This window comes from Desmodus rotundus, chromosome 1 (genome assembly GCF_022682495.2).
Source record: "Desmodus rotundus isolate HL8 chromosome 1, HLdesRot8A.1, whole genome shotgun sequence".
NCBI lineage: Eukaryota > Metazoa > Chordata > Mammalia > Chiroptera > Phyllostomidae > Desmodus > Desmodus rotundus.
The window spans coordinates 100,317,630-100,344,486 of NC_071387.1; the positions used below are offsets into that span (position 1 = coordinate 100,317,630).

Consider the following 26,857-nt stretch of genomic DNA (forward strand, 5'->3'; position numbering starts at 1 on the left):
TAAGGAGAAACCCTAGCATTTGGTGCCCCAAGCCTGCCCTCTCTTCCCAGAGGCCCCAGGTTCCAGACTGAAGCCATCGTCTATCTGTTCAGCATTCTTTATTCAATTCTTCTTGGGGGGGGGGGGGTTGCCTCCCTTTCCATGCTGCTGTCCCTCCTGTCCCTCCTACCCCAGGCTCACTGTCCTCTGTTGGGGGAAGGTCTTGGTGCCCAAAGGCCTGATCTGGAGGAAAAGCAGGGCACCTGGTCCCTTCATGGCGGTGTTGGTCTTCTCTGGTGGAGGAGAAGAAGGGTGGGCAGGTGCACTGCCTGCCAGCACTCAGAGCTCCATTATTTCCCCAGCTGGGTTTGCAGGGTAGTGGGAGGCAGGAGTGTCCCCCAGCCTAAGCAGCCGGAGGGCCTCAGGGATCAAGTTTCCAGGGTAGCGCCAGAGAAGCAGCTCAGAGCAAGGGCTCCTAGAAGAGGAAAGGACAGGACACAGGGATAAGGCTGGCCTGGCAGAACCACCTCCCACCAGGTTCAGGTCCCCAGGGGCTTCTGGGCTGCCTCCACCTTCTAAGGAGCCAAGAGGCGAAGCAGCCATGGTTGGCTGCAAGTTAAAAATAGCAGGATGAGGCAGGGCCTGGAGGTTGGCTCCCAGACAGGGTGTGATCCTCCACAAGGCCCAGTCAGTGAATAGTGGATGGTGCCTACCTGAGTGGGGGCAGAGCTGGGGAGAAAGCCAGCGGGGTGCTGCAGTAAGGGTGGTCATTATGTAGACTGAGTCGAGAGAAGTGGGTGGCCATATTCTCCTCAGACAGGAACTGCTTTCGAAGGGGCTCCCTGGGGAGAGACCAGGAGGCAGGCAGGCTGGGATATTCAGAGGGGAGGCAGGGTGATGGGGACCTAAAGTGACCTAAAAGGTCTTGTTGGGAGTCCCTCCCTGCCCCCAAACTCACTGCTCCTCCTCCAGGCGCCGCTTGGTGCTCATGGGCACAGCTCGGATAGGGGAGCTGAGAAGAAAAGAGAGCTAGGTGCACCCTACCCTCTTGGCCCCATCCCCAAGATCTGCCAGCCTGAACATGGAGGGTCAGTCAGGAACCCCCCAGTCCATCTCAGCTGACGCCTAAGTCACCTCCACTATCCCGGGCCATCCAGCAGCCTGCCTGGGAAGTCTCCAAACCTGTCTCAGCTCATGCCCAAACCCTGCCGATTCGCCGTACCGTGTTATTCTGTAGACAAGCCCTAAGCCCCCAGTCAAACCACCTTTGGCTCTAGGAGGTTCCCGCCACCGCACACACACCTCGCGTCCAAGCCTCGAGGCGTCCCCAAGGCAGCTCGCGGGTCACCCTGGACCCGACTCGGTGGGTCTCGCTCCAGGGCCTGCTGAAGGATCATTTGGGGTTCGGGGTCCTGCGGGCAGAGGGGTGGGATCCAGAGGCAAGGGCGGAGCTCCGAGGGCGTGGCCAACTGCGAGAGGTGTGTCTTTAGGCGCGCGCAGCGACGAGATCCCGCGCAGGCGTGATAGAAGGACGGCAGTCACCGGAAAGCTGGTCTGCGCGGCGGGTTTGGGGTAGGGATCCGGCGTAGCGGGGCTGCGGTGCACGCTACTTAGTGTCGAGCCGGGGGTCTTCGTGACGTTCACCTCGGCTCCTCGGGCTCTGGTGGTACGCGACGACCGCCTTCAGGCCGAACCAGCTGGCAGTATTGGATCGGTGGGACGCCGCGAAGGTGAGCCACTCAGGGGCACGTCCGGACTCGTGAGGCTGCGTCGCGCGCGGAGCACTCTGGGACTTGTAGTTCTCGAGATGGAGCGAGCTGTGCCCTACGCGGTGCCTTTGGGTCAGGTGAGGCGGGCGTGGTGCGCGGTGTCTTCTGGGGTTTGTAGTCCATGTCCGGTTCAGAAGGGGCAAGCAAGCAGTCGTGACCTGAATCCTGTTTTGCGTGGGCTGTTTGTAGGATTCGGACTCTGACCCCAAGCGGAAAACTAACCCAGAACTACCTCATGGACCTGACATGAAAGTCAGAAGATAGGGATTGGGAGATAGTATGTTTTTCTTTATTGCGGCCTTAGAGCCACGTTTTATGCGCTTTCAATGAGGCATCCCTGTGCGAAGGTCTTTATATACAGTAGTTCATACATTGGTAACAGAATCTCCCGTGAGCTCCATTCAGCAGTTGAGGAAGCTTGGAGGAGAGGCTGGGTACATGCTCAAGGTCCTACTAGGCACCTCGCATTAAGCACCCCCACTCCTGTCCTCAACCTCTTCTTGGAGCACACCTCCCCCCCCCCCCCCCCCCCCCCGCCCCGGGACTGTATGGGCAGATGCCCGCTTGGTGGGCCTCAAAGGAGGTCTGAGAAGTATGGGCAGTGGCTGAACTGACGGCAGGGGAGCCAGGAAGGAGTCTGTGGATTAGGGTTCCCAGACAGCCTTCATACAGCCTCTCCCCACAGAGGGAAGTGTTTCAGGCGCTGCAGCGGCTGCACATGACCATTTTCTCCCAGAGTGTCTCACCCTGCGGGAAGTTCCTGGCGTCTGGCAACAATTATGGGCAAATAGCCATCTTCAGGTACCCTTGTCTCTGCTCCCCCAACACCCATTGGCTCGGGCATTTGGCCTGCACGGGATTCACGTCCCTGCTTCTGACTCATACACCCTCTCCCCTTTCCCCTTCAGCTTGTCTGCTGCTTTGAGCTCTGAGGCCAAAGAAGAAAGTAAGAAACCCATAGTGACCTTCCAAGGTGGGTGCAGCCATTGAGTTTGGCTTAGGGGACTCCAGGCTAGAGGAGGGAGCAGGACAGGTTACTCAGGTTCTGCATTTCCATTTAGCCCATGATGGGCCCGTCTACAGCATGGTCTCCACTGATCGACATCTGTTCAGTGCTGGAGATGGGGAGGTGAAGGCCTGGCTTTGGGTGGAGATCCTCAAGAAGGTAAGGAGTGTGGAGCTTGGGGTGGGGGGCACTGGGGTGCTTAGCCCCATAGAGAGCCTTTGAGGTCACCCAGTGTTCCCCTCCACGAAGGGCTGTAAGGAGCTATGGCGTCGTCAGCCCCCATACAGGTAAGCCAGGGCCACATGGGCAGAGGGCACATGGGGGTGCAAGTGCTGCCTCACCAGAGCTGACCCTGCTTTCCTTCCCCCAGGACCAGCCTGGAAGTGCCTGAGATCAATGCTTTGCTTCTCGTCCCCAAGGTCTGAGACCTTTGTGATTAGGGTTCTACCCTGGCCTGTTTTGGGCCCAAACTGATCCTTCTCCCTATGTCTGTCCTGATTTGACATTGACTGCTAATCCCACCCTGCCTTCCTCTGCAGGAGAATTCCCTCATTTTGGCAGGGGGAGACTGCCAGTTGCATACAATGGACCTAGAGACGGGGACCTTCACGGTGAGAGGGCCCTCGAGCTGGATGGTGGGGGAAGGCATTCTTCTAAGATCTCATTCTGATCCCGCCCCTCTCCTTGCAGCAGGCACTCCGGGGCCACACAGACTACATCCACTGCCTGGCACTGCGGGAGCGGAACCCTGAGGTGCTGTCAGGCGGTGAAGATGGGGCCGTGCGGCTTTGGGGTAAGGGAGTGTCTGGTTGGAAAGATGGTGGTAGAGGAGGCTGGGGTGAGTAGGGTACCTGTCATGGTTCTTCCCCCACAGACCTCCGCATGGCCAAGGAGGTCCAGACAATCGAGGTCTACAAGCACGAGGTGAGGGCATGCCCCACACTCTGTCTTCCCCTCTCCCTGAGCATCTCCTGAGTCTTCATCCCCTCCTCTCTCCTGTCCTCCCTCCCAGGAGTGCTCAAGGCCCCACAACGGGCGTTGGATCGGATGTTTGGCAACTGACTCAGACTGGATGGTGAGCCAGACAAAGTGCAGGATGGGGTGGCAGGTCCGGGCCCCACTGGCTGAGGGCCTGTGGCTTATGGTGGCTGGGGACCCCCACCTTTCTGCCTAGGTCTGTGGAGGGGGCCCAGCACTCACCCTCTGGCACCTCCGATCCTCCACGCCCACCACCATCTTCCCCATGTGGGCACCACAAAAGCACGTCACCTTCTACCAGGACCTGGTGAGGCTCTCTGTCTTCATTTTGCTACCCCTGCCTGGTTCTTGTCTCCAGCCGTGACCTCTAAATCCGGTCCTTGCCCTCCACAGATTCTGTCAGCTGGCCAGGGACCCTGTGTCAATCAGTGGCAGCTGAGTGGGGAGCTTAAGGCTCAGGTGCCTGGCTCCTCCCCAGGACTGCTCAGCCTCAGCCTCAACCAACAGCCAGCAGCACCGGAGTGCAAGGTGGGTCTTGCAAGGAGCTGTGGGGGTCCTGGGAAGCCAAGAGTATGGGCAGGTCCATCACTCTCCTCTTGCTTCCAGGTGCTGACAGCTGCAGGTAGCAGCTGCCGGGTGGATGTGTTCACCAATTTGGGCTACCGTGCCTTCTCCCTGTCTTTCTGACCTCCGGCAACTCCCTCTCCCCCCATTCCAGGAGTCTGGACTGGTTTTTCTTTTTACAAATAAAATTTCAGGCTTTTCTTCAATGTGCTTTATTCCCAAGAAGGGAGACTAAGTTGGTGTAATAATTTATATATTACTCTGATCTCGATACATAAATAACCATCCCTACCCCATCCCCTGGAGCATGCCAGGGCCAGGGGGCCTAGTGCTCTAGTGCTTAGAAAAGATGTATATAGATTCAAAAAATAGATAGCTCTGCCCCACCTGCTCCCACCACCGACCTGGGGCCTCCTGACTCCCAAAGTTGGGGCTTTTAGTAAGTCCTTGCTCAGCCTCCTGGGGTATGGAAGGGTACCAACCCCCTTTGGAGGACAATTAGGGTCTTGTGCTTCGTTGGCTGAAAGAGGAAAGTAAGCCAGAGAGGGCAAATGTGGGCCCTTTGCCCGGCCCTCAGGTCTTTCGGAAGAGGTTGCTGAAAAATCCGCCCACAGGCCCAGGGCTCCTATGCAGCGAGAAGCGGGAAGTGGGGCGATGCAGAGCAGATTCAGCTTCACTCAGCTCTTTCTGGCGTTGGGAGCGCAGCTGCTCTCCAATTACCACTTGCATGTCGTCCTGCGTGCGGGTCAGCAGGGTGCAGGTCAGCAGGTCTGGAGGAGCGGGTTAAGCCCAACGGTCCCACCCCCTCCGGCCCCGCCCCCTCCAGCCTGCCCCTCACCTGCCAAGCCTCCAGCTCTTGCGTCAGCGCCACCTTCTGGCGGATGGTGCGAAGCAGCTCTTGGGAGAGGGAGTCCCGCTCCAGAGAGACGCGGCTGAGCTCCAGGGACAGTTCCATGGCCCTGTAAGCGACAGGGGCAGAGTGCTGATTAGAGGGCGATGGGACCTGAGCGAACAGGGGGACGGGGGCGGGCAGGGGCGCCTGGACTCGGGCAGGGGTGAGACCGATAACACTGAAACCAAAGGTGTCAAGAGGGTCCCTGGGTCAGAGTTGGCAGAATTATAACCCATATCAGGACAGTGAGGCTTAGAATGACCAGAGTGCCCCGGGGATCTTTAGCCCTGCTGAGGAGGTAGTGAATAGTGGCAGAGGCAGGCTCACTTGTTCACAGCCTCCTCCCTGTCTGAGAGGGCGCAGCTTAAGGCCTCCTTGGAGTCCTCCAGCTCCCGCAGCTCCTTCTGCCTTTGTAGCTCCTCCCGCAAGGACTGTATCTCTGCTTGCTGCAGCTTGACCTGCAGGCAGGAGAGGGGGCAGAGAGGCAAGTAGGCTTCTGGGTCATTAAGCCCTTGCTCTTCCTGGAAGCTTGGGCTTCAGCTCTCTGACCACCCTTTCCTTGACTGCTCCACAAGCACTCCAGGCAGCTGTGGCTCTGTGCTGGAGTTGAATCTTCTGAGCTCCCAGCCTGGTGTGGGGCTAGTGGGTGGTATAAGCCTGCAGGAACGGTGCATGGAGAAGCATTGGGAGGTGGGGTTAAGGGGGAAATGCAGTCTGCGAAGTCTTCCTGGAGGAGATGGCACATAGGCTGGCTCTTGTTGGGATAAAGGATGATCCAGGTAGAGGGGGATTAGTGGAAAAAGGCTCAGAGTTGTAGACGGAAAGGAGAAACATTGAGAAGGGCTCTGCATCCAGCACTATGGTCCTGCTTCCCACCTGGTCCTGCAGCTGGGCTACTTCCAACTCCTTTTCCAGTATCTTCCCTGGGCTCATGGATGCTCTCTTCTTGGGAGGCTCCAAGCTCTCCTCCTGGGACAAAGGCTGGTGACTGGATACCTCTTGGGCCTCCGGGGACAGAATGGTCTGTTTATCAAAGGAATTGGTCAGTGAAGTATTGAACTTTAGAAAAAGGAAAAGGATTGTAGTCTGCAGCCCTCCTGGATGGCTGTTGGGCCTTGAGCTCACCGGGGCGTCTCTGTGGCCATCTGCGTTTTGGGTCTGGTGGCTGTCAAGACTATGGGCAAGCTCTGACTGCAGCGAGACCTCTTGTGTGTCAGCTTCCCGTAGGTGTGACTCCTCCTCCAGCTCCGAGACTCGCTGCTGCAGCCTCCGCAGCGTGCTCAGTGCCTCCCTGGCCTCGGAGCGTGCACATTCCAGCTGTGCTAGCGCCCATAGACAGGCAAGGGCAGACAGACAAGCGGATGCGGTCAGCCAGGGGAGCCCGCTGCTGGCATCTGTGGTTGGCCCACAGGGGGCGCTGGTGCGCCACAGAGAGCTAGGCAGCTCGCCAGTCTTTGCACCCCAGCTACAGGCGCCTGCTCCCCCATTCCCAGATCGCTGGGCGGCCTAGGGCTGGGCACTTCCCCTTAGCCTACACCAGTTTCCTTGCCTATAAAGCAGGGCATGAGTCGGCGTCCCAGCTTTAAAGTCTTCCATCACCCTCCCTCCCGCCGCACCGCGTCAGGTAACTTCTCAGAGAGCCTGGCTGGGACCCAACCAGTCGACCTTCTAACTCTTTCACTAATTGCTACCATCCAGCATTTACTGAGCCTTCCTTCTAACCCAGTGCTGTGCATAGTGCCTCACACCCTCACCAAAGCTCTATACCCTTACCATACCAACTCACTGGTGGGGAAACTGAGGCTGGGTATGCCACAATATAAGAAGGGATGCTGCCACAAGAACCCAGAAAATTTGATCCCAAAGTGCTGACTCTTTTCATTCCCTTTTCTCCATCTCTACTGCCTCAGACCTGGTCCAGGTCCCCATCATCTCTGGCCTGAGCTCTAGCCTCAAGCCCATTTCTGACCACCCAGCTGGTTCTGATGCATTCTGAGAGTGTACCACCCCTGATTAATACCCTTCCATGGCTCCCACTTGCGTTTGGGTTAGTGCCTATGCTCTCGTGGCCCAGCTGATGGGGCTCCCAGTGGCGCAGCTCTGGCTTCATCTCCCAGGAAGACCTGAGGCAGTGGCTAAGGCCCCAGCGGGATGTACCCATGCACTCCAACCCCACTGGTCACCTCCAAGCTGTGCTCCCGCCTCTCACGCCGCAGTAGCAACAGCTCCTCATGGGTTGCCTGTAGCCTGCCCTGGCCCTTCTCCACCTCCTCACGCAGGTCTCGGATCTGGGCTTCCAGGTCCTGGCGGCGACTCTGCAGCATCTGGTTCTGGGGAAAGTCTCAGAGCTGGAGGGGAGGTGCTGCACCAGTTCCAGATAGCCCCCAGCCCAGCCTTCCTGGCTCAACAGGCCCCCAGCCCTAGCCAGCACTCACCTCCCCTTGCAGGCTCTCCAGGCGTGTCCTCAGCTCTGCCTTGGCCAGGGCCTGGGTGTGGCACTGCCCGCGAAGACCATCTAGTTCCCTCTGAAGCCCCTGCTCAGTCTGAGAGGCCTGGGGGCAGGCGGGGTTGGGGGAGTGGAGAGGGGGAAGGCAGTGGGGCTCTCAGCTGGCCTAAAACTCAACACCAACCCTAGGGCATCCCCCAAACTGGGACCCAGAATTCTGGGTGGGTTAAGGCTTTCCCACCTGGGCCAGTTGCTGGCTGAGCCGTAGGTTCTGCTCGCTGAGTTCGCCGAGGGCCCGTGCACGCTCTCGCCCGCTGTCCTGCTGCTCTGAGCGCTGTTCCCCCAGCTGGGCCCGCAGAGCCTCCACGTCCCCCTCCAGCTCCACAGCCCTGGCCTCCCACTCAGCTCCCCGTGCGGCCAGGTTCTGGCGGAGCTCATGGTTCTGCTGCTGCAGTCGCTATGGTGGCCAAGATAGAAGGTTAGAGACAGAGAGGGAGAGATGAGACTGGAACAGAGACACAGACCCAGATGGAGAGACAGAGAGCTAAAGAGAGTTTGATGGAGTCTGAGACAGGCACGAAAGTGAGAGACAAGGGAGGAAGCAGACAGAAAGAGCAAGATGCAGAGACTCAGAGAAAAGGAGAGAGGCGGGGGGGGGGGCATGGAAGAGGGAAGTTTCCAGGCCTGACAGGAGCACCTGAGCCCCGCTGGCCATGGGGTGGGCTCCCCGATGCCCAGTTACCTCTTGCTGCTTCCTGGGCTTCTGGACCCGAGGTTGCAGGTGCCGTTTATGGTGCCTTAGTCTGGCAGAATTTAAGCCCCGACCCATGGCCTCACACAACTAGGGTCTGGATGTTCAGCTTCTGCCAGACACTGCTCAGTCCCTCTCCCTCAGCTCCTCCCAGCCAGCTCCCTTTAATTAACCCCGGCCAGCCCCACCTGGGCCCCATGCCTTTGCCTTCCTTCCCTAAAACCTGTCCAACTAGTATGAGGACAAGGCTGGCACACCCAAATGTCCAGCTTGGGGAAGCAGGCAAGTTGGGGGGCCAGCCTCTGGCCCTCACTCTCCTTAGTTTCTCAAAGCTGGAAGGTGATGCTAACCACACTTGCTAGTCATCGGCAGTACTCCTGCCAGGCCCTGTGCTAGCGCTTTACCCGTACCATTTCATTTAACTCGCTAGAGTTAGAGTCATGAATGTCCTCACTTGACAGATGAGGAAATGGGCTCAGGAAAGCGAAATGCCTTGCCCAAGGACGCACAGTGAATTAATGGAGCAGGGATCCCAGCCCAGGCAGCCAAGCTCTTAACTAAATACTGTAGGGGCAACACATCTTTAGGGTTAAGCCCACAGGATTGGGGTGCAATTGTCCTGGCTATCGCCCAGCTCTGCTGCTGCTTTGTGGTCAGGCAAATCACTTAATATTACCATGGCCCACCCACCCATCCATCCATCCATCCATCCATCCATCCATCCAGTCAGTATTTCCTGAGCTCCTCTTCTGGGGTCTGGATGTCAGCAGTCAGTGAGACCACCAAGTTCCCTGCCTAAAACAGCTTACAGTCCAAAGGTCTCAGGCAAACAGACGCATACTTGAACTAGGTAGTTTGGGGAGGACAGTTAGGGCTGTAAAAAAAACCCCTGGAAAGTGATGAAGAGCGAGGGGGGGGGGGGCTCCCTCAGGAGGAAGCGATGTCTGAATTGACTCCTGCAGGGCAAGAAGGACAAGGGCTAAATGCAAGGAAGCATAAGTGCAAGGCCCAGAGGGAACGGTTAGTTACTCAAGGAAGGGAAAAGAGGGCCTTCCCCTTATAGGAAGAGTGGTAACTGGGCTGAGGTCAGGGACTTTTAGGCTCTGGTTAGAAGTTTAAGTTTCATTCTAAATGTGATGAAGAGCCATTGGGAGAATCTGAGCAAGGTCTGAAATAATCTGATTTGCAATTTTTGAAGATCCCTCTGGCTTCCCCACAGACAACGGGCTCCAGGGAGCAGGAGTAGAAACTCAGGACTAGCGAGGGCACTGCGGTGTCTGGGGCAGAGATGAGGGAGCCTCGACCAGATTGGAGGCTACAGAAATAGTAAGTGGGCAGCTTCAGATGCCGGTGTAGAAGAATCAGTAGGGCTCACAGGCGTGGGAGGAGAGGGCATGGCAATGCTCAGGGGCTGGCCCTGAGGTGAGAAACTGAGATGAGTACTGTGGGTGACAGGCTCATAATGAAGAGTGCCACCGATGTGGAGATGCCCATTCCATGGCCTGTTGGAGAGGCACAGGGCGGTCAGCTACCCAGGTTGGGCTACTCGGGGCAGCGCTTAGGGCTGATGACATGGATCCAGGAGCCAGTAGTGTCCAGGGTGTTTAGGGGCCAGGTGTGACCCCCGTGTGGTTGACAACAGAACCTGGGGAGAGGGAAGAATTGTTTCTCCCTCAAAGGTTGGGTGAGAATTGACCAAGATGATGCATGGAAAGTGCTTAGTCCAGAGCCAGTTGGGGAGGGGATGCCCAGTACTGTTGGCTGGGGTGGCATTGTACTGCTGAGGAGGTGGACCCAAGATTCAGAGAGGTCCAGCAGCTTGCCCAAGGTCATACAGCCAGGCAGGGGTCTGAATCCAGGTCTTATCCTCAGAGCCCATGTTCTTAACCACCAAACAACATTGCCAGGGGAACTAGGCCCAGGCCTAAATTATTCCAGACGCATCCCCATTTAGCTCTCTGCCCCCTGCTCTCCTGTCCTCCATCTGCCCACCCGTGCACCCTGCCTTCCGCCCCTGCTGCCAACTCACTTCCTCACGCTCAGCGTGCTGGGTGCTCAGCATCTCCAGCTGCCGTTGCAGCTCCTCATTGCGCTCCAGAAGCATCTTGCCAAGCTCTGCGGCCAACAGCAAGTCTTTCTCCTTCTGCTGCAGCTGCAGGGCCAGGTCCTCGTGCTCCTGAGGCCCTGGGCCTCCTCCCAGGAATGAATCCCGCCGCTCCAGGATGAAGGGAAAGAAGCCCTCATCACAGCTTGGGGAGGTGCCACCTGAGAGCAGCCCTGACTGGAAGCTTGGCCCTTCCGGGGAGCTCATGGTTCTTACAGCGTCTGTGGGGACAGGTAAGTCTGTGGGACGGGTAGCTGCAGGATATTCTGTTCTGCAGCCTGGGGTCTGACCTGTCCATCCTTTAATTCTTCACCGGCCCACTGGCCCTCCCAGTCTTTCGGCCAAGGCCTCCCTGGGCCATGAAGGGTTAATAATCTGTCTTGGCCATTTAGCTCCGTTAATGTCCCCAGGGTAAACTGAGGCAGGGAGAAGCAGGAAATGGGCTGCCCTGCCTTCTGCCTCTGACAGACATTCTCTGCCCCCAGAGAACCTTGTCCCAGTGCTCTGGGACACGGGCCACTCTGTTGACAGCCCCTGCCTCCCTCTTTCTATTGTAGAATCCAGCTCCAAGCCCCTCACCAGCTGTGAAACTCCCCAGAACCGGATTCTCAGGCACTAAGGACTCTGGGAGAAGTCCAGACCCTTCTCCTTCCAAGAATACAGGGCCTTGGGAACTTAGGTATCCTGACCCCTCAGCTCCCAGCCCTCCAGTCCCCTTCTCTTCCAGAAGCCCAAGTCCCCATCTCCTCAGGACTCAGCCACCCTCCCAGGTATCCTGGCCCTGTTCTCCGATTTTCTCAAGACCCAGGTGTTCTGTTCCTCACTGTTGCAACTCAGGTGCCCAGACACTTAACTGTCGCCTCTGGAGTTTCCCAGGGCCCAAGCAGGGCGAGGTAACAGGTTGTGCCAGCCACTGCTGCCCTGTCAATCCAGGTTCCTGTTTACTCCCTGTCCCGCCCCTGGTGACAGGAGCCTGGTGGCACTCCCCCAGGGCCTGGCAGTTCAGGGACTCCAGACAGAGGGGACACCTGGGGCTTCCCTGGTACACTCCTGCTCTCCTGATCCTCTGGGGTACCCCCCCACCCTGGTATTCTGGGTACCTCCCAACACATATACTTGTTCTTTCCTTTTCTCCCCTCACCAGGTGTCCAAGCCCAGCCCTACCAGTAGGACGCAGATGCCCCAGCAGTCCCAGCCCATCTGCCCTCAGACTGCCTCACTCCTTGACGTGGCCCCTGGGGCCCAACCCCGCTCTGGAGGATCCAGGGTGTCCCCTCCTTCCCCCTCCCTACACCGAGTTGCCATTTAGTACCTCAACCCAGGCTTCAGGGCCCCCAGCCCCTTGAACCCCCAGCCCAGGCGTCTGAAGCCCAGCCACCACCTTCCTTCCTGCTGGCGTTCTGTGCTTTTGGGCCCCAGGAGTCCAGCCTGGTGCCTCCACCCCGCAGCCAATCGCACCAACTCGCCCCGGCTCTGTCCCTCCTGAGGTTTGTAGGGCCCTGGTCCTCAGCGCCCTCTAGGCTCTCACCCCCGGACGGCGGGCTCCAGCCGAGATCCCTGCGGTCTCCGATCCCTTCTTCCGGAGGTGGTGCCAGGTACACCATCGGCAGGTGAGGGGGCGGGGCTGTGGGCGGGGCTGTGGCGCCCCCTGGTGACCGGAATGGCAAGGACAGTCACCTCAACCCAGGTCAGAGGCGCTGACCCATTTTGCTGCCATCAGAAACTGGGTGCATTACCTGAGCACCTACTATGTGCAGACTCTGAGCTGAGCATTGATGTCAGTTCCTTTCCCCTCACAACCGCCCTATGGGATAGAAAATTATTTTCATTTGTTCATATATTTTTCTTTATTTTTCAATTACAGTTGACATACACTATTATATTAGGAGGTTGCCCCCCCCCAAATTGATATTATCTTCTGGAGGGTGGGAACCTTGTAGTACAGGCTTCCTTCACTAGGTGAATGTTCTAGGACCCCATCTGTATCAGTGTGCCAGCTGGTGGTGTTGTGAGAGGCTGTGTGTGGCTTCAGTGAATTTTTTTGAAGACTCCTACAACACATTGGCCCATTACATGATGGGTGATTCACAAGCGCACCTGCCCACACTGTGCTGAGTGTTCAGCAGTTTTTGACCAAAAACGGCATGACCCTTATGCCCCACCCTCCCTAGCCACCCGATATTGTCCTGAGCAACTTTTTGTTGTTTCCCTGGTTGAAAAAAGTCCTCAAAGGAAACATTCTGCCGATGTGGAAGGAGTGAAACAAAAAACAGCAGATGTACTAAAAGGCATCAAAATTGATGGTTCAAAAACTGTTCTGAGCAGTGGAAAAGTCTCGATAGGTGTATTGCATCAAATGGGGGGTACTTTAAAGATGACTGAAGTTTAAACATGTGAGAATAAACACACAATGTTTTATGAATGCATTCTGGGGTTTTTTGGTCCCTCCTCACATGGTAGTATCAGGTGTGCAACATAGTGATTAGACATTTATATACCTTCCGAAGTGTTCGCCACAAGTCGGTACCCACACGCACCACTCACTGTAATTATAAAATCACTGACTGTGTTCCCCATGCTGTACTCTGCAGCTCCGTAACTATTTTTATAACTGGCAATTTGTACTTAATCTCTTTCACCTTTTTCTCCATCTGGCCACCATCAGTTTGTTCTCTGTATCTATGAATGCGTTTCCTTTTTTGTTTGTTCATTTATTTTGTTTTTTAGATCCTCTATATAAGTGAAATCATATGGTATTTGTCTTCCTCTGACTGACTTATTTCACTTAGCATAATACCCTCTAGGTCCCTCCATGTTGTTGCAAATGGTTAAGATTTCATTTTTTTAAGTGGCTGAATAATGTCACACTGTATACAAATACCACCGATTCCTTATCCGTTTGGCTGTCGATGGACATTTAGGCTGCTTTCGTATCTTGCCTATTGTAAATAACGCTGCAGTGAACATATAGGAATATATTTTTTCAAATTAATGTTTTGGATTTCTTTAGATATATACCCAGGAGTAGAGTTAGTTGCTGGGTCATATGGTAGTTCTATCTTTAAGTTGTTGAGGAACCTCCATACTGTTCTCCATGGTGGCTGCACTGATTTGCAATTCCGCCAACAGTGCACAAGGGTTCCCTTTGCTCCACATCCTCGCCAACAGTTGTTCTTTGTTGGTTTATTGATGTCAGCCAGTCCGGCAGGTGTGAGGTGATATCTCATTGTAGTTCGGAATAGACAATTTTAACAATGATTGTAACAGCAAATCTAACACGCATTAAGCACTCTGCTAAACCAGCTCTTCTATAGGTGCAACTTGTTTACTCCTAATGAAACAAACTGTTGCCTCCATCTTACGCAGGAGGATGCTGCGGCTCAGGGAGGGTCTAACTTGCTTGGGTCACATGGACAGAGCTTGAATGTGACCTGCAGAAGTGTGACCTTAGGGTGTGTGCTCTTATACTGATTCCCACGCTGCAGAAGAGGACAGCTAAAGCGGCGTGCCCACGTGGCTCCCAGCTCGGGGTTTCAGTTCCTGGGCTGCGCAGAACTGGGTGCTGTGCTCCAGTTGGGGACGGAAGTCTTGGAATGGAGACTGGAGGATCCAGGGCTGGTTCCAGGGTCCAGCCCCATGCAGCCTGGGCATGTGGGCTATGCCCCAACCAAGGCCTGGTGGCTTGTCACAAGTCTCCTCAGACTCCAGAGCTCCTGGTCCTGGTGAGCAGGGACAAATAGAAAGTTGGGAGCACTGGAGTGCTGGTAACTATTTAACAACAGGCTGTTGGGGGGAAAAACCTGGGTTTGTTGCATTTACCAGTTTCTGTGGTGTAAGCATTCCCTCCACAGCTGATTTCAGGCTAGGCTACCGACATGACATCGTTGAAGGTGAAGATGGGTGGAGATGTGCATAACCAGCTTCTCCAGCCAGTACCGGTGCATCCCGTACCCCTCTGGCTGGGGGTCAGGATGCCTGAGTCAGGGGGAGCAAGGGCCTATTTGGCAGGATCCTAGAAAAATAGGAGGAAGACAGGAGCTGGGACTATTGATTTGTGGGAAAGTGGGTGCAAGGACTCCTTGGAGAGGTGTGTTAGGGGCTGGTACTCCTGAGTTCTGGGACTGAGACCAATTTCCTGCCCCTAGAGAGTAGAGGGGCCAATTCCTTTGCAAAAGGGTCTGAGGGGGCTACCTTGACTAGCAAGCACTCCATCTTCTTCCATGGCATCTGTGCGGACAGTCTGGTGGACTTTGCAGGGCTAGAGTCACCCCTCCCTCCCCTTGGTGCTGCCCCCTGACCCACTCCAAATGCCAGGGTCACCGTGGGTCCCACCCACACTCACGTACACTCACCACACCTTCCCTGAGCCCTCTTCTGGTCGGGCAGGGGGCTGGGCTCCTCTGGAGATGAAGTGGTCAAGGCCTGGCTTCCAAGAGGTTCACAGTCCACCCAGGAGCCAGGTTGGGTGTCAACCCATAAACCAGGAATGAATCAATAAAGTAGAATAGCGAAGGAGCTTGGCTCATGGGCACTACACCTTACAGCCTCAGTCCAGGTCCAAGTTTGGCCACTTATCAGCTATGCGTGCCTGTGTCATTCAGCTGATTAACCTCTGTGGCCCTCAGTTTCCTCATCTGTAAACTGGGGGTAACAGCTCTGAGTTCATAGGATTGTGAGGATTAAATGAGGGTGAAGGACAAACATTTAGGCCATGCTAGCGATCCTCAGCCTGGCTGAAGAGGTGTCTCACCACCACCCATGTTATGTGTTTCACCCTCATAGCAATTTGATGAGGTCATACCTTCAAATGGGAAACCAGCTCAGGGAGGTGAAGTGATTGGCCTGTGCCGACACGGCAGACCCTTGCCAGGCTCCCAGCCCTAGTCATACTTTGGACCTTTGAATCCGGCCCTCGGCCTCCCTGCTGATCCCAGGAGGAAGATGGATGGGAAGGGACAGAGTGGCCCCAGAGAAGCCCTGGGGAGGCTGGGCTATGTCTAGATAAGGGAGGTGATGGCAACCCAGCCGTCACATGCTCTCCAGCTGGCACTCAGACAAGCTGGCTTCCTGGAGCCTCCAGGCCCACACTGAGCCTGGAATGCTTCCCAGCTCCACCTTCCCAGTCCCTGCTGGGCCTCTAGACTTCCAAGCCTCAGCTTGTGGTCTCCTCCATGGGGAAGCTTTCTGAGACCTCACATGCCTTGGGCAGTCTATGTGGGGCATCCAGAGGCCAGCAGAATGCCCCACTGCCCACCCTGCCCCCACTATCAAGGGGACCCAATGGGAATGGCACAGTTCCAGACTGAGGTGCTTTCAGCTTTTATGATGTATACAAATTCTGTGAATCATACGTTGTATTGTTGGAAGCATTTAAAAGTTTTATATAAAATAGCCCTGGCTGGAGTGGCTCAGTGGATTGAGCTCCGGCCTGCAAACCAAAGGGTCACCGGTTCGATTCCCAGTCAGGGCACATGCCTGGGTTGTGGCCCAGGTTCCCAGCTAGGGGTGTGCGAGAGGCATAATGTATCGATGAGGGATCTATGTATCTCTCTCACATCAATGTTCCTCTCCCTCTCTTTCTCCCTCCCTTCCCCTCTCTAAAATAAATAAATGAAATCTTAAAAAAAAAGTTTTATTTAAAATATTTCACAATGAGCCCTGGCTGGTGTGGCTTAATTGGTTGGGCATGGTCCCGCAAACCGAAAGGTCTCTGGTTCAATTCCCGGTCACAGCACAACTGGGGTTCGGTCCCCGGTTGGGGCATGTTTTGGAGGGTACAAAAAGTTAACCAATCGATGTTTCTCTCTTGCATCCATATTTCTTTCCCTCTCTTTCCCCCTCCCTTCCCTTCTCTCTAAGTCCTCTCTCCCTTCCTCTCTCTCTAAAAAGCAATGGGAAAATGTCCTTGGGTGAGGATAAAAAGTAAATAAATAAAATAAAATAAAAATTTCACACTGAATGCATTGTTCTGCAGCTTGTTCTATCCATTAACCAGATGTTTCCAAGTTTTTTCCCAACTTAAAAAAAAATCAGCTTTATTGAGATACTTGTTTTCTCAAGCTGCTATAACAGATTACTAAACAACAAAACATTTGTTGTGTCGCAATTTGGAGGCCAGAAGTCCAAAATTAAGGTGTGGGCAGGTTGGTTCTTTATAGATGCTCCTGGGATGAAGTCTGTTCCATGCCTGTCTCCCCAGGTGCTGCTAGCAGTCCCTGACATTCCTTGCTTTGCAGACACATCGCTCCCATGTCTGCCTCCGTTTTCACAAGGCCTCCCCTCCCGGTCTTCTCCATGTCCCTTGGTTCCATACTGCTCTCCGCTCTCTCTTCTGAGTAGACCGGTGACCACATTTAGGTCCCATCCTACACGCAGGGTGATGGCATCTTGAGACCTTTAACTTACATCTGCAAAGACCCTACCTTTAAATAATGTCACTTCTCAGGGACTGGAAGTTAGCGCTTGGACTTAACTTTTTTGGAGACACAGTTCAACCCACTACAAGGAATACTTTTTATATAACAAAGGTCATCAATTGTAAGCGTTTCATTATAGTGGTGCAGTAGCCTAACTGCCCCCACTATCAGGATATAGAACACACTTTATTTAAAGCAATTGATAGCCAATTTATTAAAAAGATTGATTTAAACACCTGCATTGGTGACTTTAACCTTGACTCCTGGCTCAGTGCTGGTGGAAATAAGCCGCTTACCCACATCAGAAGGGGTGTGCCCGTCAGTGGGCCACTTGTGGCTCCTCATCTGAAAGTGACCCCAAGTCTTAGAGCCCTCCTCAAAGGGAGTTTTCCTTGTAGTGCTTCTCACTCAGTCTTGCTGGCATCCCGACTGGTCCTTTCACTTTGAGATTCTTCTCCTTTGGGCCTCTGATCAAATCAGCACACACCTTCTCCAGCGATTTTTACATTGCAGCTGGTGAGAGTAATTCAGTGAATCGCCGCCTCCGGTTCCATGGGTGTCTTTCTAGTGTCTTTCAAAGCCATGGCCGTCGTGTGGCTTCCTGACCCACTTGTGCGGCTGTGAGAGGAACAGTGGTGAGTCAGGAACAGGAGTGGGTGGAATGGAACTCAGTGCAGCTGCAAGCTCTTCAAGGAGTCGCAGAACACTTTCATCACTATAGAAGTTCTGTCTCTGCAGTCAGTCTCTCTCCCCACCCCCAGCCTCTGGTGATCACTGATCCGCTTTCTGTTACTATCATATTGTCTTTACCACAATGCTTCCTCTAAGTGGAATCATATATAGTATGTGGTTTTTGTGCCTGGCTTCTTTGGTAAACTTAGCATAATGCTTCTGAGATACATCTATGTTATATATATCAGTGGAATGCATAGGTTTGAAAAGTTTCAAATGTAAAGAAAAGTTGCAGGAATATCCCCAGCTGGTGTGCCTCAGTGGATTGAGTGCTGGCCTGGGAACTAAAGGATCGTTGGTTCGATTCCCAGTCAGGGCACATGTCTGGATTGTGGGCCTGGTCCCTGTGGGGGGCGTGTGAGAGGTGACCACACATCAATGTTTCTCTCCCTCTCTTTCTCCTTCCCCTCTCTAAAAGTAAATAAATAAAATCTTTTTAAAAAAGAAGAAAAATTGCAGGAATAATATAAATGAATAGCCTCCCTGTAGGCTCACAGTTGTGAATATTTTGGCACATTTGCTTTCTTTCTCTGTTACGCTGTACCCGCCAGCACACGTTTTCCTAATCAGAGGCTGCTTCAGCTTCTCACTCAGCATCTCCTGAGGACACAAGTGTTTTCCTACAGAAGCACATACCATTGTCACATGTGATAAATTGAACATTGATAAAATATGACAGATACAATAATCTTTTATTACTGTTTATTACTGTAATGCCCTATTTAAATGATGTTTTTTTGATCCAGGATCCCGTCAAGAATCACATGTTGGATAGCTGTATTTCTCTTTAATTTCTTTTAATCTAAAATAGTCCCTGTACTTTCTTTTCTTTCTTAGTATATTTTATTGACTATGTATGCTATTACAGTTGTCCCAATTTTTTCCCCTTTCCCCTCTCCACCTGGTACCCCGTTTCCTCCAGCAATCACCCTTCACTTCATGTCCATGGGACATACGTACGAGTTCTTTGGCTTCTCCATTTCCTATACTATTCTTACCCTCCCCCTGTCTATTTTGTACCTACCATTTATGCTACTTGTTCTCTGTACCTTTTCCCTCATTCTCCTCCCTCCCCCTCCCCGCTGATAACCCTACAGGTGATCTCCGTTTCTGGGATTCTCTTCCTCTTCTAGTTGTTTGCTTAGTTTGTTTGTTTGTTTGTTTTTAAGTTTCAGTTGTTGATAGTTGTGAGTTTGTTGTCATTTTAATGTTCATATTTTTGATCTTCTTTTTCCTGGGTAAGTTCCTTTAACATTTCATATAATAAGGGCTTGGTGATGATGAACTCCTTTAGCTTGACCTTGTCTGGGAAGCACTTTATCTGCCCTTCCATTCTAAGTGATAGCTTTGCAGGATAGAGCAATCTTGGATGTAGGTCCTTGCCTTTCATGACTTTGAATACTTCTTTCCAGCCCCTCCTTGCCGGTAAGGTTTCTTTAGATAAATCAGCTGATAGTCTTATGAAAACTTCTTTGTAGGTAACTCTCTGCTTTTCTCTTGCTGCTTTTAAGATTGTCTCCTTATCTTTAACCTTGCATAATTTAATTATGATGTACCTTGGTGTGTTCCTCCTTGAATCCAACTTGTTTGGGACTCTGAGCTTACTGGACTTCCTGGACGTTTATTTCCTTTGCCAGATTGGGGAAGTTTTCCTTCATTATTTTTTCAAATAAGTTTTCAACTTCTTACTCTTCCTCTTCTCCTTCTGGAACCCCCATGATCTGGATGTTGTAACGTTTAATGTTGTGCCAGAGGTTCCTAAGCCTTTCCTTGTTTTTTTTTTTTTTTTTTTAATTCTGATTTCTTCTTTCTGTTCTGGTTGAATGTTTATTTCTTCCTTTTGTTCCAAATCATTGATATGAATCCTGGCTTCCTTCCCTTCACTGTTGGTTTCCTGTACATTTATCTTTATTTCATTTAGTGTATCCTTCATTTCTTCCTTTATTTTGTGGCCGTACTCAATGAGTACTCTGAGCATCCTGATCACCAGTGTTTTGAACTGTGCATCTGATAGGTTGGCTATCTCCATTTCATTTAGTTCTTTTTCTGGGATTTTGTTCTGTTCTTTCATTTGGGCCATATTTCTTTTCCTTCTCAATGTAGTGGCCTCCCTATGTTTGTTTCTGTGTTAGGTAGTGTGGGAGAGCTTTGCCTGCAGAGCTCCACGTCTGCTGCAGATGAGAATAAGTCTACCAAGACATGATCTGCTTGGGGAGGAAAGGTGGCCGATCTCTCAAAGGAGAAGGACCAGGAGCCTTTCCTCAATGGGCTTTTATTGGGTTCAGTTTGCACAGGAATACAGGTAAAGCTCATCAATCATTGTCAGGCAGTAAGGATTAAACAATATATAACATATGAAGAGCTCTGAGGGCTTATTCTGAGTCAGGATCAGTTAGCTAAAGGGCTATAAAACTTTGGGGAACAAACTCATTTCATGCTTGGACCCCTTATCAGAAAATCGAGGGCATTCTTAGCAAAGCAGGTTTCACAGGATTTTATGTATTCTTTCTTAGGCCTGATCGCCCCAGGGAACCCGCCCTTTCCAGCACAGGGCTGCACCACCCTCTGGCATAGTTTCAGGATTAAGTCAGTCAGGGGAAGTAAGGCAGCCAAGAGATGAGGAGACTTCTCATAGACAGAGTGAGGACTCAGGCTATGTCAAAGCCTGCGGAAGAGGGTCCATCACCCTCTTTTTCTATAGCCCCCCAAGTCCTTCCCTGAGGGCCCTTTGGTGACCATGCCTGTCTTAGATTGTCCCTCCCTTGAGGAATCTTACCCGTCATTGGCTAACCGGTCATCCGCTCGGGGCCAAGCAGGTTGAAGTAAAAGGAGGCAGAGGCAGCGCCCCTGCCAGGGAGATAAGCTTTGTCTCCTTAGTGGCTTATGGTCCCAAGGTCTCTCACTCAGCCTTAGCCATGGGGGGTTACAGCTTCTGAAACCAGGCAGGGCGGTTCCCAACAAGGTAGAGTTGCTTTTGCTCCCTGTCTTAGTAGCATGGCCTATGTAGAAAAGGCACTTGTAAATAGTGTGGGATGGAGCCTTAGGTAATTGCCAGGACCAGGACAGGGCAACCTGCTTGACCCCTTTGTGGCTCTGTGTGTGTGTGTGTGTGGTTGGGGCTTGGAGAGGGGACAGTGCCACTGCCTGGCTTCTGGAGGCTTGCTCTGCCCTCTTCCTGCTTCCAGTCACCTCACCCACTTCCTGTATGTAATTGGTGCCCTTCCAGCTGCTGTGGTGGGGTTTGCCTTTGTTCTCAGCCCAGCAGGCCCTTTAAGTGGCAAAAATCCTGCAGTGTCTTCTGCTGCCCCAACACCCGCTGGTTTTTACAGCCAGAGGTAATGGGGGTTTATCTTCCCTGTGCTGGAACCCTGGGCTGTGTGGTCTGGCCTGGGGCTGGGATTGCTTGCTCTCAAGGTACCCTTCCTATTTTTATCCATCACAGGTGAATGTGGGGCCAACAGTTACACTGCCACAGCCCCAGCTGCCTTTCTGTACCACGCTGCCTCTCCGCCCCTCCTGCCCATCTGGATAAATGTGGCTTCTATAAATCATTGGTTGTTGGACCTCCATACAGCTTGGTTTTCTGATGGTTCTGGGTGTTAATATGTTTTTGAGATCTGGTTGTAATTGTACAGTTGCGCAAGGAGGCTATGCGTGTTTACCTATGCCTCCTCTATCTTGACAAGAAGTCCTTAGAATCGTCCCTGTGCCTTCTTCCATATGAATTCCATATGAGTTTTATTTTACTTTATTTAAATTTATTTAATTATTTTTTTTTTAGAGAGAGGAGAAGAGAGGGAGAAAGAGGGAGAGAAACATTGATGTTAGAGAGAAACATTGTGTGTTTGTCTTCTATATGCACCCCAACTGGGGACTGAACCTGAAACTCAGGCATGTGTCCTGACCGGGAATTGAACCTGCAACCTTTTGATTTGTGGGATGATGCCCAACTAACTGAGCCACACCAGCCGGGACCCATATGAATTTTAGCATGGTTTTTTTTCTATTCTGAAAAAAAATCATTAGGGTTTATTTTATCTATTTATTGTCCTCACCCGTTGGTCTCCTCCCATATGTGTCTGGACTGGGAATTGAACTAGCAACCTAGGTATGTGCCCTGACTGGGAATTGAAGGTGCAACTCTTCAGCTACAGACAACACTCCATGCAACTGAGCTGCACCGGCCAGGGCCATCATTGCGATTTTAATAGGGATTGCATCGAATCTGTAGATTGCTTTGGGTAGTATTGACATTTTAACAAGCTCCCAAAAGCTGTGTGCCAGCTGCTCCAGTGAACACGCACAGCTGCCCGCCGTGTGGCTGGGGGCGTGGGTTGAGTAGCTGCTACTGTGCTAAGATCTACCGCAATTTACTGTCCAAGCCTTCCCCCAGCAGCTGTATGCCTTCAGAGTTCCATTGGATAGATTCTGCCAGTGTAATTATTGTCCATGTGGGGAGACAGATTCCTGGTGCTTTCTACTTCACCATCTTCCCAGAATCCTCTCCAATCCAAGGCCTTTTGAATAACAGTGGGTAAAATGGTCAGGTAGTGAAGAAGAAAAGTTCCCAGGGCTCCTTAATTCAGGAGCCCCATGCACTATGGTACCAAAACCTATTGATGAAGCCCTGACTGGAGCTACAGTTAGATTGAGAGAACATAAAAATATGAGTCGATAAGATTATAAAAGTTGGAATATTTAAACAGGCTCTCTGTAAAGAAGTTAGGCCCCACCCTGGCTGGTGTGGCTCAGTGGACTGAATGCTGGCCTGTGAACCAAAGCTTTGCTGGCTTGAGTTCCCAGTCAGGGCACATGCCTCAGTTTCGGGGCAGGTCCCCAGTAGAGGGCGCGCGAGAGGCAACTACACATTGATGTTTCTCTCCTCCTTTTTCTCCCTCCTTCCCCTCCCTCTAAAAATAAATAAAGACATAAAATCTGTTTTTTCCTCTCTCTCTTTTTTTTATTCCACACCCCCCTTTATTTTCGTATCATCTTTCCTTTCCCCTTAGACCTGACTCTATTGGCGGCACCACACCCAAGAAAGCTGCCATTTCCTTTTCACCGCAAGGGGCTTGTCGGCGGACGCCAAGTGTGTTTTATTGGTTGTCCTGAACACGAACTTTTTATTGCCTTGACAGTGGCTCCGAAGTGCGCCAGAGAAATGGGATCAATCCCTCTGACTCAGGAGAGGGCGGAGGCAAGGAAATAAAGGTTAGTTTGTTTTCATGATTTTGGACAAGTCACATAACTGCCTGGTAACTGCCCGCTTTTCACGTGGCTGGAGCCAATAAATAAAATCTTTTAAAAAAAGAAGTTGTGTCTCCTTTACCTAATGTTTTATGGGGATGGATATTATGTCCTACTGGGGAACACTTCCTCTACCTAGTATTGTAAAACCAGGACCTATTGATGATGCCCTAACGGGCTACAGTTAGACATGTGAGGGTTGATGGAATTCGGGTAAGAGTTAGTAGAATTAGTACATTTGAGCAGGCTTTATGTGAAGTGGTCGCGAATCTTCTACCTGATTGTGTTAGGGGGGTGGACATCGTACCGCACTGGGGAACATTTTCCTACCTAGTCTTATAAAACAGGCATGTACATCCACCCTTCAAGCCACATTAATTGGACATGTGAAATGGGAACCCGTGCAATTGTGAGCCCACGCAGTGTGGAACAGAAGCTGGAATAGATTCTCTGTGTGACAGCCCATGTGGAGTGTGGACTGGGGCTACTAGCAACACCCCGTGAGCACCTCCTCCTGATGACTTCTGGGACGTTGGATGAGAGAATTTCCATTTCTGGGCGTTTACTACCCTGCTATCAGACATAAATTGAAGCTACTCCTACGACTGAAGGACAGAAAAGGATCCTGAAACCTGAAGTACCCGCAGTGTCTTGGGTGATGTCAGAGAGATGCTGTAACGGGTATTGCGGGGCCCAGAAGAGTTTGATAATGAAATGGAAGTGATTTATACAGGATCATGCTGCCGGGGGCAGCAAGGAGATATTCACAAGCAGGAAGCCTTTTTTACCACCTGGGACTAACTTCTGAACAGTGTGAGAAGCTCCAGGCTTCTATTGTCACTTAGAACAGTGCCCTATAAATACCTGTTGACTGACCAACAAAGAGCTGCCTGGTTTGTGGACGGCAGTTCCATGGTGAATGGACAACATCCTGTTTGGAAGGCTACCGCTCTGATCAGAGAAGGTAAAAACAGATCAGCTTTGTGGGCTGAACTGCTTGCTGTTTTCTCAGCAGCGATGGACGAATTGAACAGTGTAAAATTCCCTACGTTTTGGTTTCTACCAGCTCATGGTAGTGGCCAATGGCCTGGCCATCTGAGCAGGCAGGAGGGCAATGGAAACTTGGTCCCTGTGGAGATCCCTGTGGGAATTTGAGGGGTGAATAAAGTAGGACATGTTGATGCCCATTTGAAGAACCCCCTTCCAGATTTAGAAGGTGATTAGAATCAGCAGGCAGACATCTCTGTGTGCTCAAGTGAGGTGGCCACCTGGGCCCGTAACGTAAGTATACGTGCAGACTGCAGGTCGTTGCGTGGCATTCCCTGGGGGGAAGGCCTTGATCACAGCGGCGAGTCAGACCGGTCCTGGTCTCCTCAGGGGGTTAGAAATGGGTTTTGATGAGGACAGACACTGACTCTGGACTGGGCTTTGCTTACCCAGGGCTAGATGCAAATGTTCAGATGCTATTTAAAATTAAAAAAAAAAAAAACAGAACAGAACATAGTGCACCAATTATTATGGCCAATCATTTCTTCAGGCCAAGGACCACACTTTGTAGCCCATTACGTTCAATAATGTGCAGAGAGATGTCCCTCTCAGAGTTTCATTTGATAGAGAATTGGAATGGGCAAGAAAAACATTGGTTGTGTAAAATGAAAGGAGATGCAGGCTTGAAGAGCTGGTTTACACACCTTCATGAGTGTGTGCTCACACTCAACACAAACATGAGTGGGCTTAAGGATTTTCCCCACTAGATAGATTTCTCTGTTTTCCTGGCGCATCTGGGGCAAGGGCAGTGGGGAATTTTGCTGGCTGGACACTGCAGTTCCTCCAAAAGGGAAAGGATGCTGGTATAATGACTCAATTTTTTCTTCCTTTTTTCCTGCATTGCCTTAATTTTTTTCATACGTGATTCAGTGGTCATATAACCAGGGCTGCAAACGGAAGTGCCTGAAACAGAAATGACTCCTAAGTAAGATGTTGCAACATACAGCATCCGGCAGAAGTAACGCCTGCTTGAGTGTGGTTGGTAGGGTAATAATAGGGATGTAATAACTTTCACCTAAAATGTCATATAATGTGCTTGAATGTGATATCGTTGTTACAGAATTACATGCTTATGATTTTGTAATAAAAGGTTTTGTAGCCCTGGCTGGTGTGGCTCAGTGGATTGAATGCCAGCCTGAGAACCAAAGGGTCACCAGTTGGATTCCCAGTGTAGGGCACGTGCCTGAGTTGCAGGCCAGGTCCCCAGCAGGGGGTGGTCGAGAGGCAACCACACATGGATATTTCTCTCCCTCTCTTTTCTCCCTTCCCCTCTCTAAAAATTAATACATAAAAATCTAAAAAAAAAAAGATTTTGTAATAAAAAGGTGTGTTATTTGTGCGGACCCTGTGTTTTAAACCCTCATGTCAGAATTCCTGAGGGCCTGATGGAGCAGGACGTGCCTTCACCACATCTGCCAAAATTGGTGGTAACAGTGAGTGTGGCCGCATGCCTGGTGGTAAAAGCCCACAGGGTCTGCATCTGTGTCAACTTATGTGAACGGGACAGGACTGAGGGGGAGGCACTTGCTAGGTTGCTGTTGCTGCCTGCAATCTGGACCCGCAGCGCAACGGCCAACCCTAACATCTCTCCCAATGTCGTAAGAGTTTGGGTATAAATGGAGAGGAGGAATAGCAGCTAAGGGAAAAGTTGTGAATAAATGTCTTATGTAACGAGGGAAGTCCAATATTACATTAACACCTCGAGAGAGGCTCAGAGCAAAAGATGATATTGTCTCTTAGTACGATTATGTCAGATACCTGAAACGGGGCACCCGTGTTTGCGGAGACCACTTCTGCTTTTGGAACCTGACAAGATTGAACGGAAGTCCCCAAACCTGAGTGCCCTCGTTCTGGCCGCATTTTCACATGAGATGATGGCGGGCTGAAATGAATACGAGTGTGTGGGGGTCCTAGTAATGTGCCAGTATCTTTTGAGTCGTACATCATTTTACTATAAGTGTTCTGTGGTCAGAGGCCAGGGGGTGGGCTGTGAAATAATAGAAAATATATGTATTGGTCTCTGCCTCTGGTTCCTGGCACAGAGCTCTTAAAACCCCTATAATTCCCTAAGTGCTAAGAACACTAAGAGCATCTTTTGTTCTAGTATTTGGTCTCTACTCCCAGTTCCTGATGCAGTGCTCCTAAATCCCTTGTAATTTTCTGGTTGATAGAGGAGAGTTTTTTGTTCTAATGAGGTGACTCTGAGCAGATTCCTGATATCTCCTGGATGGGGCTGGTCACCCAAAAGACCATGATTAGCGTCCCGGAACTTTCAGCCCCACGACCCATGCTGTAGGGATGGGAGAGGGGCTGACGATTGAGTTACTAATGAATTGGTCATGCCTCTGTGATGGGCCACCATAAAAACCCCAGAAGTATGGGGTTCAGAGAGCTTCAGGTTGCTGAACACATTTACACGTTGGGAGGGCGGCGAGCCCCAACTCTACATGGAAGAAGCTCCTGCTTGGGGCCCTTCCGGACTTCACCTGATGTATATGGCTGTTTACCGGAATCATTTTTTATGTTTCCCTGAGTTTTATGAGCTGTTCTAGCAAATAACGAGTGTCATGGGAATCTACGAGTAGTCAAATCAGCAGAAGTTGTGGGTACCCTGGGACCCACTATCTGCGATTGGCATCGGAAGTCGGGGTGGTCTTCTGGGACTGAGCCCTTACCTTGTCAGGTCTGTGCTAACTCTGGTTAGTGTCAGAAATGGATTGTAGGACACCCAGCTGGCATCACAGAGAATTACTTGGTGTGGGAAGAAACCCCACACGTCTGCTGTCGTAAGTGTCCCAAGTGTGACAATAGTGAGGAAGGAGAAGGGAACATGCGGCACTGTGGGATCCGTAACAGGCCGAATTGTGCCCCCGCCCCAGTACCTCAGAATATGACTGCACCTGAAGACAGGGCCTTTACAGAGGCG

At 51.7% G+C, this 26,857-nt stretch overlaps 3 protein-coding genes, 1 long non-coding RNA gene and 1 pseudogene across 13 annotated transcripts; 2 read left to right on the forward strand and 3 right to left on the reverse strand.

The window, feature by feature from the left end:
- Positions 1 to 66: 66 nt before the first annotated feature.
- On the reverse strand, positions 67 to 1,415 carry HCFC1R1 (host cell factor C1 regulator 1). Of its 3 annotated transcripts, none has more exons than XM_024553268.3 (4): positions 1,282 to 1,415; positions 938 to 991; positions 693 to 821; positions 67 to 454 (listed from the first exon to the last, which is right to left on the reverse strand). In XM_024553268.3, the coding sequence occupies exons 1-4, from the start codon at positions 1,374 to 1,376 to the stop codon at positions 319 to 321; spliced, it is 414 nt and encodes a 137-aa protein (XP_024409036.1). In that variant the 5' UTR covers positions 1,377 to 1,415; the 3' UTR covers positions 67 to 318. The 3 variants fall into 3 exon arrangements, with proteins under 3 accessions (XP_024409036.1, XP_053784597.1, XP_024409037.1); XM_053928622.1 differs by having other exon boundaries at positions 693 to 831; positions 936 to 991; XM_024553269.3 differs by lacking the exon at positions 938 to 991 and having other exon boundaries at positions 68 to 454; positions 1,282 to 1,410.
- Positions 1,416 to 1,569: 154 nt separating this feature from the next.
- THOC6 (THO complex subunit 6) lies at positions 1,570 to 4,497 on the forward strand. 6 transcript variants are annotated; one of them, XM_024553266.3, is made up of 13 exons: positions 1,570 to 1,709; positions 2,434 to 2,549; positions 2,657 to 2,721; positions 2,810 to 2,913; positions 3,004 to 3,041; positions 3,125 to 3,173; positions 3,294 to 3,365; positions 3,445 to 3,547; positions 3,629 to 3,678; positions 3,767 to 3,829; positions 3,929 to 4,039; positions 4,126 to 4,260; positions 4,339 to 4,497. In XM_024553266.3, exons 2-13 carry the CDS (start codon positions 2,467 to 2,469, stop codon positions 4,417 to 4,419), a joined length of 954 nt encoding a protein of 317 aa, XP_024409034.1. In that variant the 5' UTR covers positions 1,570 to 1,709; positions 2,434 to 2,466; the 3' UTR covers positions 4,420 to 4,497. The 6 variants fall into 6 exon arrangements, with proteins under 6 accessions (XP_024409034.1, XP_024409033.1, XP_045045727.1 ...); XM_024553265.3 differs by having other exon boundaries at positions 1,694 to 1,825; XM_045189792.2 differs by having other exon boundaries at positions 1,694 to 1,825; positions 3,448 to 3,547.
- Positions 4,498 to 4,502: 5 nt separating this feature from the next.
- BICDL2 (BICD family like cargo adaptor 2) lies at positions 4,503 to 10,696 on the reverse strand. The gene is made up of 9 exons (XM_024553263.3): positions 10,415 to 10,696; positions 7,876 to 8,091; positions 7,624 to 7,740; positions 7,372 to 7,518; positions 6,314 to 6,505; positions 6,065 to 6,211; positions 5,516 to 5,646; positions 5,135 to 5,255; positions 4,503 to 5,031 (listed from the first exon to the last, which is right to left on the reverse strand). Exons 1-9 carry the CDS (start codon positions 10,694 to 10,696, stop codon positions 4,870 to 4,872), a joined length of 1,515 nt encoding a protein of 504 aa, XP_024409031.2. The 3' UTR covers positions 4,503 to 4,869.
- LOC123479022 (uncharacterized) lies at positions 8,862 to 11,871 on the forward strand. Of its 3 annotated transcripts, none has more exons than XR_006654471.2 (4): positions 8,862 to 9,711; positions 10,538 to 10,722; positions 11,047 to 11,259; positions 11,634 to 11,871. It is a non-coding gene; the product is annotated as an uncharacterized lncRNA (long non-coding RNA). The 3 variants fall into 3 exon arrangements; XR_008427365.1 differs by having other exon boundaries at positions 11,047 to 11,168; XR_006654470.3 differs by lacking the exon at positions 11,634 to 11,871 and having other exon boundaries at positions 11,047 to 11,600.
- Positions 11,872 to 17,039: 5,168 nt separating this feature from the next.
- On the reverse strand, positions 17,040 to 17,489 carry LOC128779570 (small ribosomal subunit protein uS10-like; annotated as a pseudogene).
- Between the last annotated feature and the right edge of the window lie 9,368 nt (positions 17,490 to 26,857).

What these genes read in the sequence shown, in the direction of transcription:
- HCFC1R1 (XM_053928622.1), bottom strand. Translation starts at nt 1,376, where the DNA reads ATGATCCTTCAGCAGGCCCTGGAGCGAGACCCACCGAGTCGGGTCCAG. An exon ending in GCGCCTGGAGGAGGAGCAGT is followed by an intron (nt 832 to 935) that starts GAGTTTGGGGGC and finishes CTGCCTCCTGGT; the next exon opens with CTCTCCCCAGGGAGCCCCTT. An exon ending in CCAGCTCTGCCCCCACTCAG is followed by an intron (nt 455 to 692) that starts GTAGGCACCATC and finishes TTCCTCTTCTAG; the next exon opens with GAGCCCTTGCTCTGAGCTGC.
- THOC6 (XM_024553264.3), top strand. Translation starts at nt 1,787, where the DNA reads ATGGAGCGAGCTGTGCCCTACGCGGTGCCTTTGGGTCAG. An exon ending in TCGAGGTCTACAAGCACGAG is followed by an intron (nt 3,679 to 3,766) that starts GTGAGGGCATGC and finishes CCTCCCTCCCAG; the next exon opens with GAGTGCTCAAGGCCCCACAA. An exon ending in TCACCTTCTACCAGGACCTG is followed by an intron (nt 4,040 to 4,125) that starts GTGAGGCTCTCT and finishes TGCCCTCCACAG; the next exon opens with ATTCTGTCAGCTGGCCAGGG.
- BICDL2 (XM_024553263.3), bottom strand. Translation starts at nt 10,696, where the DNA reads ATGAGCTCCCCGGAAGGGCCAAGCTTCCAGTCAGGGCTGCTCTCAGGT. An exon ending in TAGCCCAGCTGCAGGACCAG is followed by an intron (nt 5,647 to 6,064) that starts GTGGGAAGCAGG and finishes TCCTGCCTGCAG; the next exon opens with GTCAAGCTGCAGCAAGCAGA. An exon ending in AGGGAGGAGGCTGTGAACAA is followed by an intron (nt 5,256 to 5,515) that starts GTGAGCCTGCCT and finishes TGTCGCTTACAG; the next exon opens with GGCCATGGAACTGTCCCTGG.